The following is a 20,356-nucleotide window of genomic DNA, read 5'->3' as shown; positions in this document are numbered from 1 at the left end:
GAGTTGGGCCCAGCTTCAAGGCCAGTTTACTCAAGCAGAGGGAGTTCACCCTTAAAGATCTCTCTTGAATTCTCCTAGTTACAGGTGCAGTGCTGCAAATTGTTATTTCGCTCATCAACTTAGAGATAGGAAGTAAGGTTTTGAAGTGTTTCTGCAAACCCATTAGGATGAGAGGATTGGATGTGCTTTAAATTATAGTTTCTGTAAGCGCATATGTATTGCAAAACCATGAGTACAGTAGTGGGGGGTGGGGATCGAACCAGAGAGCAGAGGAAGGAAGGGAGCCTCTTTTCATGATTTGCCTACCATATTTGCAAGGAGCCTTTAAAAGATTAGACAATTTCATGGAGGATGAGGCTATCAGTGGCTACTAGGCATGATGGCTGTGCTTTGCCACCCTAGTCAGAGGCAGTATGCTTCTGAAAACCAGTTGCCGGAAGCTGCAGGAGGGGAGAGCGATCTTGCATTCAGGTCCTGCTTGCGGGCTTCTCATGGGCATGTGTTTGCCCACTGTGAAAACAGGTTGCTGGACTAGATGGGCCACTGGCCTGATCAAGCAGGCTCTTCTTCTGTTCTTATGAGCCAGGGTTATCTCTGTATCAGGTTATCATGTGACTAGTATTGATACTTGGGTTCTATTGTTTGGCCAATTGGCCCACAAAAAAGCATCATCCATTGTACAGGAGGAGTGTTGCGGACTGCAGATATTATTATTTATTAATAAAGATATGATCACTTCTCCCTATAGTGGCATCAGCTGGTATTTACTCATATAATGGAGCCGTGGTTTGTCCACCTCTTGGCCTTACCTCATTTCACCATAGGGTTGTGATTTCTCTTAGTATCTCTGAATAGCACCAGAACCCTCCACTCACAGAGACAGACCGTTAGATATAGTTGGAGCAGAATTCAGATTTCAAGGAAAACAAATCAGAGAGAAGGGGTGAAAGCATCAATGACATTTACTATGGTCCATTTTCTGTTCTTGCCAGACTGATTCTTAGAGTGGTGGAGAGGTTGGGTCACACGCCATAGCTGCCCACACACAGGTCATGCGAGGTGGATGCTGCAGGCAAGCTCTGTTGGCACAATCATATATGGGAAATCCTCCATGCAAATCCTCCATGTTGCGCACCTGCCTCACATGTAGCACTAGATGCGTGTAGAGGAGAGGCTTTCTAGCCTTCAAAGTGTATGGAATCAAGACTACTACTAAGGACTTGGCTTGCAATGTAACTGCAATAATGGGCCTGAGTAGCAGTTCCTGAGTTCATAGAAGGGCTATGCAAAAGAGCTTGTCCAGGCACACAGCCAGCAGTTGGAGGGGGGCAGCTGCAGCCCTTCCATGTTCATGCATCTCCTCCAATGGCAATGAAGCTGAATGTGCACGGGGTCGCCATACTGTGGACCATTTCTACATTTCTACTAAAATGGTCTTTTTCCACTAAAAAGTCCATGTCAGCATATAAAGCTGCTTTCTACCAAGTTGGATTCCTGATTCACTGGCTACCCGTTAGCTACCAGGCTAAGTTCAAAGTGCTGGTTTGGATGTACAAAGCTCTGTACAGCTTGGGACCAGGATACTTGAAAGACCATCTTACCCCTTATATATCCAGTTGATCATTGTGCTCTGCAGGTGAGGGCGTTCTGCAGGTACCATCTCATCAGGAGGGGCATTCCACACAACATAGGAAACAGGCCTTTAGTGTTCCACCCTTTGGAATTCCCTCCCCTTAAAAATATCAGGCAGGCACCATCTTTATGGCACCTATTGAAGACCTTCCTCTTTCAACAAGCCTTATAAGTAGAGACCTTATCCCAGTCTGCACATTTTTTTAAAGATCTTTTTGTTTTAAAGATTTATTTTTTTAAAAAAAAGGTTTTTAAAGATCTTTTAAAGATGTTTTTAGTGTTCTTGTTTGCTCTCTTGGGCAATTGGCAGCGGCTTCAAAAAATCTCAAGAGGACAGCATTCCTATCACCTGATCCCTTTAACTGGCTGTGCCAGAGATTGAGTGTGGAGCCTCCTGTGTGCAAAGCATGAGCTCCACTGGTGAGCTATGGCCATCCTCCTGCTCATGAAGCGAGACTGTCCCTCGCAGGCCTCTCTCCAGCTGGTCACCCTACACCAGCTCTCCCCAGTCTGGTGCTCCCCAGATATTTTGGCCTACAACCCAAATCAGGCCCAGCCAGCACAGCCATCAACACCAGACTGGGGAAGCTGGAGGGCACCAGGTTGGGGAAGGCTGGCCTACACACTTTGATCCCACCATGTGTGCCAGAAGCTGAAATGAAGTCCAGGGCAGAAAGTGGAGCAAATAGCTCTGGAGGGCTCAAGCTTCCACATGCTGTGAGGAAGTTAGCTAAAATATTTTTATTCTAGATGCCAGCAATTATTTCCTGCACAGGCTGATTTGTTTCCCTCTATTTGGACGTCTGTTTGTTTATTTTACTGTTGCTTTCCTTTCTAGGTGTCAAGCCCCCATCCAAATTCACTGCTGTTATCCATGCAGTTACTCCTTTAGTTTCTCAGTCTCAACCTGTGCTGAAACTCCTGGTTGCTGTAGCCAAATCCCAGTACTGTGCCCAGGTGAGAAATTATACTTGGCCTCTAGACAGTTGACCAATGAACCATGTCTCTCATCACGATCGCCACGAACAAGAATCCGCTTTGACGTGCTGCTCATTTAATGTTGATAAATGTTGGTGAGCTTTCTGATACAGGGATTCAGCAAATGCACCAGAATGTAAACAGATGCGGATAGCCTTTATTACACATGGACAGAGGGAGCTGCCTTCTACTGGGACAGACCACTAGTCCATCAAGCCCAGCCTTCCTCAACCTGGCGCCCTCCAGAGGTTGTTGGACTGCAGTTCATGTCAGCGCCAGCCAGCAACGCCAACTGTCAAGGATGATGAGAGTTGTAGTCCAACAACATTTGAAGGGCTGATCTGGCTAGCAGTGGCTTTCTAGGGTCTCCGGGAGGAGCCTTTCCCATCATCTGTCACCTGAGATCCTGTCTCGAGATGCCAGGGATCGAACCTGGGACTTTCTGAATGCAAAGCATGTGCTCTATCACTGAGTTACTGCCCCTCCACACTTACCAGAAGATGTCATCCAGTAAATATTGGTCCAGTGCAAAATGGTTGTGCAGGAGGTCTTGTGGGAGGATTATGACCAACAGTGTGTTGCAACAAGACTTTTATCTTCCTCAGAGGATAGCAGTTCAATTTCATCCTTTTCTACTTCCAGAGGATTTATTTTATTTTATTGCCACATAAGGCACATATTATCATTCTGGGAGCCCTTTGTTCTTTAATACAAAGATATGTAACAGGTAACCTGTGGCTCTCTAGATAATGCAGGACTACAGCTCCCATAATCACTGATAATTGAATGGGGCTGATGGGAGGGCCGTAGGTTCCCCACCCCTGCTTTAAAATAATAAAACTTGGAATTCTACATCCAGGTAATCCTGTTTCAAGAGAAGCTGAATTCTATTACCTGTTTAAACTATGCAAATTTGCGTATTTTCTCTTCCTTTGAATAATTCTATCATGTTGTCTACTCTGTTTTTGCTGTGAAAGGTACTGAAACCCACCCATAACAAATCATCCTCAGCGACCTTTCTGTTTACTGAGATTTCAACAGGACTTCCCCACATACTTCCAAGCTTAACTTTCCAGTCTTAAGGGCTAGAAACTTGCATTTTAAAAAAAGGAAATACAAAGAGTCGTAGAAAGCTGGGTCTAGCTTCCACACATTCTCTACTATTTCTGTCTTCCATGGAATCACAGAATACAAACACTACCCTGAAAGCTGATGTCGTCAGGAAGCTGGATTCTGCAACCTGAACCACATTCTGTGCTCACACAAAACTGTAGAAGCTGCACAGCCCAATGTATAATACTAGGAGGGTTGAGACAAGAAGAGCCTGCTCTTTATATAAAGCTGTGAGCACTTTGGCCTTTTGCTTCTGCCAAAGTAAGGTCTCAAGATCCTTCCAGATGTTGCACAAATTGTAGTTTGGATGGCATCTGTCAAAGGAGATGTTTTTTCTCATTGTCAGGGCAGAAAAGCGAGTTATGTGCCTTTCCTCCTAGATAGGAATTGTATTTTCTTGATCTACTGGATTGAACTGTGGAGTAATTAAACTGGAAGCTTGAGCCTCGTATTTGGGCTATATAGGGATTTTACTAACAATGAGGGTCAATTTCCTTTTCAGATCATTGTCTTATGGAATTGTGATAAGCCCCTTCCTGCCAAGCACCGTTGGCCTGCCACTGCTGTGCCTGTCATTGTCATTGAAGGAGAGAGCAAGGTAGGTGACTATCCCAGGATATCTGGGATGAGGATTAAATAACAGGGATGATGGTGATGCTTTCACTTGTTACATAGGAAAGCTGCCTTACACCAAGTCCATCAAGTTGGTCCATCTAGCTCAGTATTGTCCACACTGACTGCCAGCAGCTCTCCAGAGTTTTCAGATGGGGTCTGTCCCATCCCCACCTGAAGATGCCCGGGATTGAACCTGGGACCTTCTGCATGCAATGCACCTGCTCTACCACTCAGCTACGACTCTCCTGCAAATGCAAATCCATTTTAAAATGTATTCAGTTTTGTTCCTGGCTTCAGGGATGATTGATTGATTGATTTGAGCCAGCCTTTCCCAACCTGATGTCCTCCAGACATTTTGGACTGCAACTCCAAGCATCCCCGGCTGTTGCTGTGCTGGCTGGGGCTGATGGGGGTTGTAGTGCAAAATATCCACAGGGCACCTGGTTGAGTTACGCAGATTTATACCATTTTTTGCCCCACCTTTCTGAAAGCTCAAGGCATCTTACAACCCAGGCCTCAAAGCCAGAATAAAAACAACAGTAGAAACCAACATCCTACACACATTGCAATCACAGTAAATAAAAGCATTCCCAACTACTCTACCATCCGCTGATCTTAACACCCAGGCAGGTCGGTGTGGGTGGAAGCCTTCCTTCAGACATTTGGGGCCCAACTTGTTTGGGGCTTTACATCTCAGTGTTAATGTCATATAAAATAATATAGATTCTGTAAATGATTACACCGTATATTTTATTTTTTTTTAAAAAGGAAAAACCTTAAAATATACAGGAAGCCAGATTTTGGCTGAATATCAGGAAAATCTTCCTAACTGTTAGAGCAGATCAACAATGGAACAAATGACCTAGGGAGGTGGTGGGCTCTCCAACCCTGGAGGCGTTCAAGAGACAGCTGTTGGGTGTGCCTTAAGTTGGACTCCTGCATTGAGCAGGGGGTAGGACTCAGTGGTCTTGTAGGCCCCTTTAACTCTGCTATTCTATGATCCTATGATAACAATAATACAAAGATCACAGTAAAAGCCAAACCAGCATGAAGCAATAAAGAATAACAAAAAGCCAATACAATAACTCATTTTGCACATGAGAAAAAAAAACTCTAAAAGTTAAGAAACCAAGCCACCACCATCAAACTGCAGAGACAATTTTTAAAAATGATGTTAAAAGTTGGTAAAAAATATTAAAATGGTTGGGAAGGTGCTCCTGGGATATTAATATGGGTGGCAGGTGGACCTTTCTAGGGAGGGTGCTCCACAACCAGGGAGACCCCCCCCCCAAAAAAGACCCTGTCCCTAATGACCACCTTCCATATTCCAGAATGAGGGGCCACTCAGAGAAGGCTCTCTGTTGATTATTTTATGGCATGGGAAAGTACGTATGGGAAGAATGTTTCTACAAAAGACATTCCTCCAACATTCAAAGGAAGCTGCCTTATACTGAGTCAGACTATTGGTCCATCTAGCTCAGTAATGTCTACACTGACTAGCAGCGGCTCTCCAAGGTTTTGGACAGGTGTCCCTCCCACCTCTACCTGGAAATGCCGGGGATTGAACCTGGGACCTTCTGGTCTTCCACTGAGCTACGGCCCTTCCCATTTGTTGCCAGTGTTGTGAGTGACATTTATATTTATATTCTGCCTTTCACCCAAGACTTGCTCCCAAAGTGGCTTACAAGTGAATCCACCCAAGGTCCAACGTAGTCAGAGAAACTTACCTAAAAACTTACCTAGATTTCAGCTGAACATCAGGAAAAACTTCCTAACTGTTAGAGCCATACGACAATGCAACCTATTACCTAGGGCGTTGGTGGGCTCTCCAACTTTGGAGGCATTCAAGAGGCAGCTGGACAGCCGTCTGTCGGGAATGCTTTGATTTAGATTCCTGTATTGAGCAGGGGGTTGGACTTGATGGTCTTATAGGCCCCTGCCAACTCTACTATTCTATGATTCTATGAAACCATGGAGTTTCATTCAGGTCGAGCAAGCAGGCCAACAGAGTGAGGATGGATCCCTTCATCCCTCCTCGGCTAGTCTGCTTGGTTTCCATACTGGCTGCAAAGGATGGCTAATGCACATCTCTGTCCCTTCTCTGCTAGCTCACTTGGTAGAAGGATTTTTTTTTCACTACCCTATGAAGGGGCTAGTAAAGCTGCATTCCCATGCAGGCCATAGAGAAGGGAGGTCCCATCACCTTCACAGCCAGCTTGGAGATGCAAGCTACTAAAAGAGGGAGGAAGCGAGTTTGTGGGCTTATTTGCACGGCTCAGTTAGAGATGTTGATGTGGAAAAGTTCTCGCGCTGTTCCCTCCAGGGTGGGAGCCAGAAGGAGCTGAGGTTCAGCCAAGGGCAAACCAAACCAATCAAGTGGCTTGGGAAATGCTCGAAACTGCTTGGAAGTTGCTTAAAAACACTATATTAGAAGCTCAACTGGAGTGCATACCACAGATCAGAAAAGGTACTGCCAGGGCCAAGAAGATGCCAGCATGGTTAACAAGCAAAGTCAAGGAAGCTCTTAGAGGCAAAAAGTCTTCCTTCAGAAAATGGAAGACTTGTCCGAATGAAGAAAATAAAAAAGAACACAAACTCTGGCAAAAGAAATGCAGGAAGACAATAAGGGATGCTAAAAAAGAATTTGAGGAGCACATTTCTAAGAACATAAAAACCAACAACAAAAAATTCTATAAATACATTCAAAGCAGGAGACCATCTAGGGAGACAATTGGACCCTTGGATGATAAGGGAGTCAAAGGTATACTAAAGAATGATAAGGAGATTGCAGAGAAGCTAAATGAATTCTTTGCATCTGTCTTCACAGTGGAAGATATAGGGCAGATCCCTGAACCTGAACTAACATTTGCAGGAAGGGATTCTGAGGAACTAAGACAAATAGTGGTAACGAGAGAGGAAGTTCTAAGCTTAATGGACAATATAAAAACTGACAAATCACCGGGCCCGGATGGCATCCACCTGAGAGTTCTCAAAAAACTCAAAGGTGAAATTGCTGATCTGCTAACTAAAATATGTAACTTGTCCCTCGGGTCCTCCTCTGTGCCTGAGGACTGGAAAGTGGCAAATGTAACACCAATCTTCGAAAAGGAATCCAGAGGGGATCCCGGAAATTACAGGCCAGTTAGCTTAACTTCTGTCCCTGGAAAACTGGTAGAAAGTATTATTAAAGCTAGATTAACTAAGCACATAGAAGAACAAGCCTTGCTGAAGCAGAGCCAGCATGGCTTCTGCAAGGGAAAGTCCTGTCTCAGTAACCTATTAGAATTCTTTGAGAGTGTCAACAAGCATATAGATAGAGGTGATCCAGTGGACATAGTGTACTTAGACTTTCAAAAAGCGTTTTGACAAGGTACCTCACCAAAGGCTTCTGAGGAAGCTTAGCAGTCATGGAATAAGAGGAGAGGTCCTCTTGTGGATAAGGAATTGGTTAAGAAGCAGAAAGCAGAGAGTAGGAATAAACGGACAGTTCTCCCAATGGAGGGCTGTAGAAAGTGGAGTCCCTCAAGGATCGGTATTGGGACCTGTACTTTTCAACTTGTTCATTAATGACCTAGAATTAGGAGTGAGCAGTGAAGTGGCCAAGTTTGCTGACGACACTAAATTGTTCAGGGTTGTTAAAACAAAAAGGGATTGCGAAGAGCTCCAAAAAGACCTCTCCAAACTGAGTGAATGGGCGGAAAAATGGCAAATGCAATTCAATATAAAGAAGTGTAAAATTATGCATATTGGAGCAAAAAATCTGAATTTCACATATACGCTCATGGGGTCTGAACTGGCAGTGACCGACCAGGAGAGAGACCTCGGGGTTGTAGTGGACAGCACGATGAAAATGTCGACCCAGTGTGCGGCAGCTGTGAAAAAGGCAAATTCCATGCTAGCAATAATTAGGAAAGGTATTGAAAATAAAACAGCCGTTCTGATTTCAATTATTTCAAGATTTGTTATTTGCGTTTCCAAATTGCAATGAGATGAATAATTATGCACAATTCCCACAGGTAGGTACAAAATCTTCTGTGACAAAAGCACTAAGGCAATAACCATAAGGTCTCAGCTCCCATTATGCCATTGGCACCTACACAGGTCTACTCTAATTAGGAAAGGTATTGAAAATAAAACAGCCGATATCATCATGCCGTTGTATAAATCTATGGTGCGGCCGCATTTGGAATACTGTGTACAGTTCTGGTCGCCTCATCTCAAAAAGGATATTAGAGAGTTGGAAAAGGTTCAGAAGAGGGCAACCAGAATGATCAAGGGGATGGAGCGACTCCCTTACGAGGAAAGGTTGCAGCATTTGGGGCTTTTTAGTTTAGAGAAAAGGCGGGTCAGAGGAGACATGATAGAAGTGTATAAAATTATGCATGGCATTGAGAAAGTGGATAGAGAAAAGTTCTTCTCCCTCTCTCATAATACTAGAACTCGTGGACATTCAAAGAAGCTGAATGTTGGAAGATTCAGGACAGACAAAAGGAAGTACTTCTTTACTCAGCGCATAGTTAAACTATGGAATTTGCTCCCACAAGATGCAGTAATGGCCACCAGCTTGGATGGCTTTAAAAGAAGATTAGACAAATTCATGGAGGACAGGGCTATCAATGGCTACTAGCCATGATGGCTGTGCTCTGCCACCCTAGTCAGAGGCAGCATGCTTCTGAAAACCAGTTGCCGGAAGCCTCAGGAGGGGAGAGTGTTCTTGCACTCGGGTCCTGCTTGCAGGCTTCCCCCAGGCACCTGGTTGGCCACTGTGAGAACAGGATGCTTGACTAGATGGGCCACTGGCCTGATCCAGCAGGCTCTTCTTATGTTCTTATGTTCTTATGAAACTCCCCTGCGAGGAAAGGTTACAACGCTTGAGGCCTTATAGTTCAGAGAGGAGGTGACTAAGAGAGGATATGAGGGAGGTGTGAAAAATACGCACGACGTGGAGAAAGTGGATAGCGTGGAGTTGTTTTTCTCCCTCGGTCATAACACTGCAACTTGGGGACATCCAGTGAAGTTGAACATCAGAAGTTTTAGGGCAGACAAAAGAAAGTACTTCTTCACACAGCACATAGTTAAACTTTGGAATTTGCTCCCGCTGGATGTAGCGATGGCTACTACCTTGGATGGCTTTAGATAAATTCATGAGGACAAGGCCGTCTGTGGCTCTGTCTCCATTGTCAAAGGCCTCTGAATATCAGTTGCTGGGAATCACAAGGCGGGGAGAGTGCTGTGGCACTCAGGTCCTGGTTGTGGACTTCCCACCGGCATCTGGTTGGCCACTGTGAGAACGCGACGCTGGACTGGATGGGTCTTTAGACCTGATTCAGCACGGTTCTTCTTATGCTGTTATGTCTCTGGGGCTTGCTGGTGGCAAAGATGCCAACCCTTGGGAGCAGCCCTGCTGTTAGCCTGCAGAGGCTTCAGGCCCTTGGCTAGAAAAACAATCCAAATTCTGGGCGCTTCTTTCCAAACAGTCCTCACATAAGGCAATGTAGTTTGGCCAAAAACAGTAGCTTGATGTTGTCACTCATTCCTCCTCTGCAGCAGCGAAACGTTTGTGTAGCATATTTCCAAACTGTTACCAGGTGGGTGTGCTGACTCCACAGCTTTTGCACAGGGCATTTGAACTCAAAGACTTCTTTTTCACGCACATACACACACATATCCCTCCATGAAGAGCCAGCGATACAAATGCTAACTGGGAAGAAGTTGAAGCAGCGTACTCTTGGTTTTGACCGGCTAGGAATATAGTTCGGGGTGTTTCATCAGCCAGCTGTCTAGAGCAGCACAAAATTTTGCCCCAATGTTTTTCAGGTGCTTTGCAGCTGTTAAAAATGCATGGACCTTGCCTTTGCTGTCTCCCGCTCCCCCAGTAGGCTTAACAAGGGAAAAGTCAGGGCATGACTGGGCTGGCAGCTAAGTAAGTTCCTGCCTCTAGACAGTGGCCAGGTGAGCCGTACCGGGAGATTTGCTGCAGGGCTAAGATAGGAAGCTGATGTTTAGAGATTGCTCACCTCGGAGGCTGTCATTGTCTCTCCTTCCTTTTTCCTTTCTTGTTTCCCCCCTTTCATATATATTGGAGGGCCCGAGGAAGCAAAAATGCCCCATCAAGTTTTGAAGTATGTGTAGGCACTAGCCTTGGAGGCATTTAGAGACAACAAAGAAAATCTCAATGCTGCAGTCAAGAGACTGCCGTTTTCTACACTGGCACATTGCTCCGTGCTCCAGAATGGATTCCCAAGTGGGGAAAGAAAACAAAATGCCTGTTGACTAAAGAATGTATGATCTGAACCAGGGGTAGGCAACCTGGTTCCCTCCAGATGTTCAGGACTACAACTCCTGTCATCCCTGACTATTGGGCTTGCTGGCTGGGGCTGATGGAGCTGGAGTCCCAAGAACATCTGGAGGGCAGAAGGCTGCCTATCCCTGCCCTAAATCAACAGAGTGGTATTCAAATAATAAAATAAATGCATTGGGTTTAGGGTTGCCAGGTTCCTGGCCTGAGACTGATCCTGTATCTTTAGGAGAAGAGAAAGTCAGCCAAGTGCAGGTGTTCTTGCAACTCTGTAATGGGAAAAAACACAAGGTGGAATTCTCCCTTCCCCCTGCACAACTTTTAAAGATACAGAAGACCTCTTGGTTGCCAGGCCCATTTCTCATTACAGTGTTGCAAGAACACCTGCACTTGGCTGACTTTCTCTTCTCCTAAAGATACAGGATCAGTCTCAGGCCAAGAACCTGGCAACCCTAATTGGGTTGTATTCAACTAAGTTCTAATCAAAGTAGACCCATTCAAATGAGTGAAACTAAGGTAGTCATGTCTGTAAACGTCAATGGGTCTACTGTGAGTAGGAATCAGCATTGAATGCCACCCATAGTCTTCAACCTTTTCAGACATGGGGCTGACCCACCTTAAGTCCAAATGTGCATTTGGGGATTTGCTTCTCAGTTTTTAAAAATATATACTTGGATATATGGCAGTGCTGCTATTGCAAGCCATCTCAGGTCAGCTTGCAACCCCCCTTAGGTTAGATTCAAACCCCAGCTCAGCCATGAAGATCACTTTGGGGCCAGTCAATTTCCTAACCTATCTCATGGGATTGTTGTGAGGAGAAAAGTGGGAAGGGGAACCCTAGGCACTTCCTTGAGCTCTGTTGAGGAAACACCGGAAATATATGTAACACAGCCCAGTCTCTCTATCTCATTTTTCAGATAGCTACAAACACTTATAAAAGACAAAATTAAGCAATAGCCCCCAAGCATGGGCATCCGCAGAAATGTTTACAGTGCGGGGAACAAAGTAGAGCACCGAAAGGGGAGAGCAGGCTAGTTTCTTAGGGAAAAAATGAAAAATGTGTTGCCTGTACATTTTGCCTCATATCCCAGGTTCTACAAATGCTAGAAACTTGCTCTTTAAAAAAAAAAAAGGAAAGATGGGAATATGGTTCCTCCAGGGTGGGGGAAGAAACCGTGCCTCCTTACCTCCAGCTCATGGAGCCCATAGCACCCAAGCACCACACATGGCAAAAAGGGGGTAGAAGGGAGGTGACCGAACCTAGGAGTCCCTGTAGGGCTACTGTTGCTAAAACAAATCAGTGGATAACATAACAGCGGAAACAAGAAGCAACACAGGAGAAATGTTCGGTTTTTAGCAGACCGGTCATCCTCAAATCTTTTCCAGGCCTTTCTGTGCAGAAAGCTCATTTCCTCCATTAAGGTGATGGTAAAGAGTTAACGTGTCTAATTTGGGTCTGAAAGGGGTGCTGCCCTTGGCAGGATGTGTCTCGAGCTTCTCGATGACCCTCTTTGTCCATCCTACAGGTTATGAGCAGTCGTTTCCTGCCCTACGAGAACATTGTCACAGATGTTGTTCTAAGCCTCGATGAGGATACGGTGCTTTCAACCACTGAGGTGAGAACTTTTTTTGTTCAAGTCTTCTGGCTGCTCACCTTTGGCCTCTGCGTTTCTCTATTTGTGCTTGCGATGTAGTGGAATCCACAACTGCTGGCTAAACAATGGACCTGGGACATTGCATTGTCCAGAATTGCACACTTGGCCCTTTCTGGCATTAGTTGTTAGACCATATTCCTCAGATCTTGACTAGCATCACTAACACACCCTCTGCACTGCTGCAGGTGAAAAGGATAAATGCATTTTTCCTAGAGGGTGGAAGTGAGCCCAGCATGAAGATTCACACACAAGACCATAAAGCAGGGATGGGGGATTTGTGGCCCTTCAGATGTTGATGGATTCCAACTCCCCATCAGTCCCAACCAGCATGGCCAATGCTCAGGAATGATGGGAGTTGTGGTCCAGCAACATCTGGAGGCCCACAAGTTCCTCATCCCTGGCATAAAGAAATCCAGGAACCAGTACAACTGCCAAAGAGTGCTAATAAATAGTATGCATGATCTGATTTCTATGAGGATAGGATCATCTAGCTCAGTATTGTCTGCAATGAGTTGGGAACCTTTGGCCCTCTAGATGTTGCTGAACTACAACTCCCCATCAGCCCCAGCAAGTATGGCCAATAGCCAGGGATGGGAGTTGTAATTCAGCAACATCTGGAGGGCCAAAGGTTCCCCCCTCACTTGGTCATACACTAACTGGCAACAGCTCTTCAGGGTTTCAGGCAGGAGCTTTCTCCAGCCCCACCTGAAAACACTAGAGATTGAACCTAGGACCTTCTGCATGCAAGGTAGATGCTCTACCACTGAGCTATGCTCCATTTTAATTAAAGAGAGGACACTATTTAGCTACCCAGCTCTACTCCTCCCATTCAGTTCTAGTCCAGATAATTCCATTGAGATGGCAAAGAAGGTGAGATGTTGAACTGCATTCAGTGGTCGTGTCATGGCCCTTCAGTCCTGTATAAAACTTTGTTCCTTCTCATGTCTGTTGGATGCAGAAAACATTCCACAAAAGCAGCAAAGTTGCAGAATTCAAGTTTTCTGAACACAGGATTTTTGGTTGATCTTAACACTTCTTTTCCTTTTTTAAGAGCCACATTTTCGTAACCCTGGCCTAGTGCCGCCCTCTCGGAGCAACATCTCTGCTTGTAAAGCAAACATTTCCACACTGATGCCTATATTTGATTCCCTCCCTCCCACGTATCAGAGCTGAGCCCAATCTCTCTTTAAATGAAAGGAGATTCGTTGTATTTGAAACTTGAGAGCTGTTGTGCCAAGAGGAAGATTGCACTCAAGGAAAAAGACACACACACACACAAGCCCACTGTAGAAAACCAATTTTTACTACTGGGATGAGTATTGATTTCTAGAACCTCTTTCTGCAAAGAGAAGGAGGAGATGGGTGGCCGTTTATATAAGACTGCAATATATCGGAAATACATTATTAATGGCAGCTGTGGGTCTTTATTCTCCCTTTCAATTTTAGCGCTTTCCTTTTCCTCTTTTTCTGTAGATTGTTCTCTCTTTCATCCTCTCCCTTAAATGGACAAATTCTCATTGGAAGTGTCAAATGCTGTTGCTTTGCAGAGGGAATGGGGGACATGTGGCCCTCTAGGTATTGTTGAATCCCAACTCTCATCAGCCCCAGTCAGCTGGGGCAGTAGTCAGGGATGATGGGAGTTGTAATCCAGCAATATCTGGACAGCTACAGGTTCCCCATCCCTGCTTTGGAGATAAAGCTGTTGTTGCTTCCAAGATTGAGGAAGTGCAAGTGTTTGGGAGATCCAACTGCTCCTCCCCTGATCTTTTCACCTGCCAACCCCACCTACTGTTGCCAGCGCACCCCCCCACGGGTCCACGGTTCATCCCCTCTCCCTGGATCCCCAGCACTCCCCCTCCCCCCACAGGTCACCAGTGCTCCCTCTCCCCATGGGTGGCCAGTGGTCCCACCTCCCTCCCCCCCATGGGTTACCAGTGCTCCCTCTCCCTTTCCCCAAAGGGTCACTAGCACTCACCCCATGGATCACCAATACTTCCCCTCCTCCATGGGTCACCAGCCCTCCCTCTCCCCCATGGGTCTCCAGCCCTTCCTCCCCATGGGTCCCTTCCCCCCACAGGTCACCCCACCCACCCCCACCCACTAACTGACCCACCAAGGGCCAGGCCTGGTCAGGACTAGCTGCCACCACCAGGCACCTCATTCACTTCTGCCCCACTGATCTGCTCGCCGTGCACATCTCCACCAGTGGGTGACCCACGCGACCCCACCAGGCAACCCACGCAACTCACCCTCTGCTGCTGCTGCTTCCCTTGCGGTGGCACCTTGAGCGAGCAGCAATACCACTGCCACTCTGCCTCGCCTCTCATCATCGCACTATGTGTAAATGCTTCTGCTGAGAAACATGGTAGTGTAGGAAGATAAAAGGCAATTGGATCTTGCACTGATGGAAGCTCTGTTGAACTGGACCCCACACGGTACTGTGCAGATATAGAGTGAAGTTAGTGTAGTTTGGTACACATTTTAGGGAGCAGGACTCACCTCTCCTATAGACACTGCTGAGATTTATTTTAACAAGATTTATATTTATTTGTTTATTATTTGATTTATATCCCACCCTTCCTCCCGTTAGGAGCCCAGGGCGGTATTTATATACCGCTTAATCATCAAGACCTCTAAGCAGTTTTTGTAAAATAGCAGTCCCTCCCGCCCCTGGTGGTGCTCTGGTATGCCAGGGATGGGAAACCCCAGACCTGGGGGCTAAATGCAGCCCACAAAGCCTCTCCATCTGACCCTTGGAACACACCCCAGCTGCACCCACTACTGGCTCTGTTTTGCACCCTCCGTGAGTGCTTTTGCCTGGCTGGAAGATGAGCACTGATGATGCGCCTTGCTTGTCTGGATGAAGAATAGAGAGGGGCGTGTAGAAACTAAGCTACTTTACAAAGATAAAATGTACATTCATTCAACTTTTGGGTTGCTGCGCTGGGTGTGCTTCCTGAGACATCCCTGCACAGTGACTCATGCAGAGGCACCACAAGTGACTTCTTCTGAGGGTGGCTCATCCTGGTGCATACCTGCATTAAGTGTGCTTGGATGCTTCCTTACTTATGAATCTGCAGAAACAGGCCAGGGACTCCTTTCCCACGTAGGAGGCTCCATATAGCTTATGAGTCTAATCACCATTATCTTGTAGGACTGACGTGAACCCAGAGCCGTTGTTGATGAAGTCAAGATATTTTGAAGCAGCCTTCCCCAACCTGGGGCTTTCCAGATGATGCTGGAGTACAACTCCATCATCCCTGACTATTGGCCGTCTTGGGTGGGGCTGATGGGAAGTTCAAAAGATCTGGAGATCACCAGGCTGGGGAAGGCTGTTTTAAAGCTTCTTGAATCCCATGCCAGACGGCAAGCAGCCTCTTATTCCCCAATTTAGCATTTGACAATATTTTCCTGTTTGAAACCTGCTTTCAAGTTTGAATGATAAAACCTGGAAAGAAAAACAAAACCAAATGGCTTCGTTCTGTTCTTTCATCTTTTATTGGTAATGAAGGCTTTGCCCTTTTCATTCATAATGAAATGAAGCATTAAGCCTTTTTATTCCTCCGAGTAGGAGTCCAAAGTTCCATCTCCTGTGGTGGAAGGGACTTGTGTGTATCTCCTAATTAGGAATCTGTGTGGGCTGCGAGAAGGGTGGAAAGCAGACTGAAGAGGCTGGCAGGTGGGCTTGCTTGTCCCTCCCACAGACATCAGATAACCTGCATTGCTTCAACACCTCCACTTCAGAGGGGAATTATTAAAGTGAGCTGGAAGAGTCACATCCAGCATGTCTTCTGCAGTGATAATTAACGTTCATTTTGCACGGGAACGGAGAGCCTCTGGCCCTCCAGATCTTATTCAGCTCCAACTCCTGTCAGCCTCAGCCAGCATGGCCAGTGGTCAGGGATGCTGGGAGTTGTAGTCCAGCAAATATCTAAGCTACATCTCCATCCCTGATTTTGCACCAATGTGATGCTGGAGGTAATGTGACACGGTCCTGTCTAGAAGGAACACTGTCAAGATGAAAGAAAGTCCTCTACATCAGAACTGGGCACTGATTTCTTTATTTCTGACTTGTTTATTTTTTATACCACCCTTCAATCATATTCCCAGGGCAGTTTACAGAAATAATAAACTAATTCCAATAAAAAAAGGCGGGAGAGGGGGTAAGCTAAAAGCCACACATTTATCAAAGCAGCATAAAACAAGATCCAGCTTGCATCTAAAAAGCTCAGGAAAATAAAAATGTCTTTGCCTGGATCCAAAAAGGCAATAAAGAAGGCCCAGGCGAACCTCTTTGGGGGAGAGCATTCAGCAATGGGGGTGCCACCACTGAGACGGCCTTTTCTCTGGTAGGCACCCACCTCTTCTCAGATTTAAAGGAAAGGTGAGATTTTCTTGTTGGGTAAAGAGCAACCCCTACCCCCCCCCAAAAAATGTAGTCAAATGGAAGAAATCATTAATAGCACCAAGATTATTGTCTTTCTGAAGAAGTGGTATTATAGGGGGTTATCTCTAAAGCGTAGTGCTAGAACACCTGCTTTGCATACCAGGCCCAATCCCTGGCATCTCCACTTAAAAGGATCAGGTAGCTGGTGTCAGGAAAGGTCTCTGCCTGTGACACTGGAGTACCACTGCCAGCCAGCCAGTTGGACAATACTGGCCTAATTGGAGTCCCTAGATGAGGGGCAGGGGAGTGCCTCTTGCTTGTCTGGGTGGTGGTTAGAGAGGGGCACGTGCGCATGGGTAGAAAGTCGCTTGCTGTACAAAGACAAAATGTATATTTGTCGCCTCACCCACTTTTGCCTCTGGCTCTGCCCACCACTGCCATATGGCCCTTGGGAAGTTGTCTAGAAGGGAATGTGGCCCTCAGTCTTTAAAAAGGTTCCCCCCGCCGCCGCCTTGATCATTGATAGGGAAGCTTTCTTTTTTTTGTCACGGGCCATGCTCCATTAGGGGTCAGCTGTCAGGGCAGCATAGGGCAGGGACAGAGCCAAAAGTGGATGCCACCCCCTTCCTCACCTAACAGGCTGCCAAGAGATGGCTAGAGTGCTCTTGCCAGAGGTCTGAACTGATCGCTTGCAGAGGGCTTTTGAAATTATGCCATGGGCCACAGGTTGCCCACCCTTGCCCTAGATGGTAGGGAGAGTTTGAACGCTATAGTGGGATGAGGTTATGCTAGCTCATGGCCCACCCTTGACTCCAAAAACCAGATTCATCATTTGGCATGTGACCCAGCCTCAGGATGTGTGTGTTGTCCCTCACTTTTCCAAACTAACTTTCAATGCAGAAAGATCTGATAATAACTGGAAGAAGAAAAGGAGGGGGTACTTACTTTTTTCATGTACCCTTCCCATTACATCTTCATTTGAATCCCCCATAAAATAGACTCAGTGAAAGAAGATGTTTTCATTTGAATGTGGTGAAACTCCCATAATGCATCACTTCAGCAAGGATGCTGTGGACCCCTGGTTTCTCATAGGAAGTCAGCCACAGGAGTGCATTATGGGAGTTGTGGTAGGCACTCCTGTGTTCACCATCTGTTTTGCTTGCCCACTGAAGCTAACTTAAGAAATCTTTTTAAAGGGTGGTGAGGTGTGTGTGGTAAGCTGATGTTTAGCTGGATGGAGAGAATAGAAGACTGACATTTTCAACAGAAGGAAACAGTGGCACTTTTTTTTCCTCCTTCAATGAAAGTGAATAAAAGCAGCAACTTTCTTGTTCACACCAGTAAACACACGATTCCCATGCACACACAATTCTCTGCCACTTGTAAACTTTTTCTGTGCACAAGTCGTGCCTACAAAATGTTAATGCGATTCTCTGGAGCTCCCGACTCCTGTTAACAGGAAAACATTAAAATGTGCATAATTACAGGGCAAAATGTCAAGCAGTCAGTTTAATTTACTGATGAATACACAGAATTAATGTTTTGCAACAGTTCCCAAGATTGCAAATTATAAATTAGTGGAAAGGTAATATTTTGTTTTGCTGACATTTTTGAGGCTGTTTGATTACCACTTGCCACATACGTTCTGTTTGCTTTCCTTGCCTGCAGGTGGATTTTGCCTTTACGGTTTGGCAGAGCTTCCCAGAGAGGATTGTAGGCTACCCTGCCCGCAGCCATTTTTGGGACAACACCAAGGAGAGGTGGGGCTACACATCTAAATGGACTAATGACTATTCCATGGTATTGACCGGAGCTGCTATTTACCACAAGTAAGAATCAAGACCATCACCTGTGTTTAAAACCAGCTTTAAAGAGAAATATTGCTTGGGCACACTCCCACCTTCACTCTGAGCAACTCCGTTTAACCGGGTTTTCAGAGTTGGATTTTAACCCATGTTTATGATGGACACACAGAATGCCAAAATGTGGGGAAACTGGATGAGCTGGCACACTTAGAGGAGGGGCATACAGGAGAAGGGAACATGCAATCCTTCATTCTGTTCCTGTTCCCAACTCACATTCTCCTCACAATTCAGTGAAGGGTGAGCAGGAACATAGAAAGCCGCCTTATACCAAGTCAGACCATTGGTCCATCTAGCTCAATATTGCCTACACTGACTGGCAGAGGCTCTCTGGGGCTTCAGATGGGACATTCTGAGCTCTAACTGGAGATGCCAGGGGGTTGAATGTGGGACCTTTTGCATGCAAGGCAGATGCTCTACCAGTGAGCTACAGCCCTTCCCCAGGGAAGTCCCTAGTCCAGGGATGGGGATCGTGTGGCCCTCCAGATGTTGTTGGATTCCAGCTCTCATCAGTGCCAGCCAGCATGGCTCATTATGGGCACTGTAGTCTTAAAGGTACCACTGGATCCACTTTTTTTTTCTGCTATAGCCAAATGCTGCTACTAAGAACATAAGAGGATGGGGGAGAAATTTGGTTGAGTCCGCATTTTGATGCAAATCCACCTAATTCATAGGAACATCAGAAGAGCCTGCTGGATCAGGCCAATGGTCCATCTAGTCCAGTATCCTGTTCTTACAGTGGCCAACCAGTTGCCCATGGGAAACCCACAAGCAGGACCTGAGTGCAAAGAGCACGCTCCCCTCCTGCAGTTTCCAACAACCAGTATTCGGAAGCATACTGCCTCCACCTATGGAGGCAGAGCATAGCCATCATGGCTATTAGCCATTAATAGCCTTTTCCTCCATGAATTTATCTAATCTTTTAAATCCATCCAAGTTGGTGGCCATCACTGCCTCTTGTGGAAGTGAATTCCATAGTTTAACTATGTGTTGTGTGAAGAAGTACTTTATTTTGTCTGTCCTGAATCTTCCAACATTCAGATGTCCACAAGTTCTAGTGTTATGACAGAGGGGGGGAAAGCTTTTCTCTATCCACTTTCTCCATGCCATGCATAATTTTATACACTTCTGTTGTGTCACCTCTGACTCACCTTTTATCTAAACTAAATACTGATTTCCAGGGATGGATTCTTCTGATTTCCAGGGATGGATTCCTCTGTATCTTTGTTTATGCTACAGTACCAACTCCCCCACAATGCAATTCTGTTGTACCAAGTCTCCCACAATGCAACTCTTTGCCAGTTATGTCACCAACAGTGACCTGAATCTGTCTTACTTCTCCATAAACATAATGTCTTGGGTTGGGTGGCTTGGAAAAGTGCCCTCAGATCTATAGAAGCTCTTTGTGAGCTGGTTTTGGTTGGTGGTGAGACACTTTTCACATGCTCAGAGATGTTTATTCACCTGGTCCTAGGGCTGAGCTTTGACACCTGTTAAAAATAGGTGGAAATGGTTTATAGATGGAACCATGACTTTGATCACTTCTGTCTTTTCCTCTCCTATTACATTGTTCATTTTTGTGTTTACATAGCAAATCTTAAAACACCAAGGGAGATTCTACAGGGATTAGGTTTGAGTTTCTCCTTAGTAGATGACTTTAATTCCCAGTTTCAGGTTCTGGTAATCATTACTATGTTTTTCTGGATCTCTTTGATGCCATTTGTACTACAAAAACAGTCTAAATGTTCCCTTTCATGGGGAAATTATAGACCTCAAAGAATCCCCCAAATTAATCAAAAGGGCTGAGCTAAAACAC

The 20,356-nt window shown here is 45.7% G+C and overlaps 1 protein-coding gene across 1 annotated transcript in view; it reads left to right on the top strand.

Moving 5' to 3' along the window:
• The window catches only part of EXT1 (exostosin glycosyltransferase 1), a 326,984-nt gene that overhangs the window by 299,931 nt on the left and 6,697 nt on the right, over positions 1–20,356 (top strand). The window contains exons 6-9 of the mRNA XM_061605523.1: positions 2,471–2,589; positions 4,226–4,321; positions 12,163–12,252; positions 18,347–18,507. Coding sequence (XP_061461507.1) covers positions 2,471–2,589; positions 4,226–4,321; positions 12,163–12,252; positions 18,347–18,507 — 466 coding nt within the window. The remainder of the gene's footprint in view (positions 1–2,470; positions 2,590–4,225; positions 4,322–12,162; positions 12,253–18,346; positions 18,508–20,356) is intronic.

This window comes from Rhineura floridana, chromosome 1, assembly GCF_030035675.1.
Source record: "Rhineura floridana isolate rRhiFlo1 chromosome 1, rRhiFlo1.hap2, whole genome shotgun sequence".
Classification (NCBI taxonomy): Eukaryota; Metazoa; Chordata; class Lepidosauria; order Squamata; family Rhineuridae; genus Rhineura; species Rhineura floridana.
This window is presented reverse-complemented; position numbering and strand designations above follow the sequence as displayed.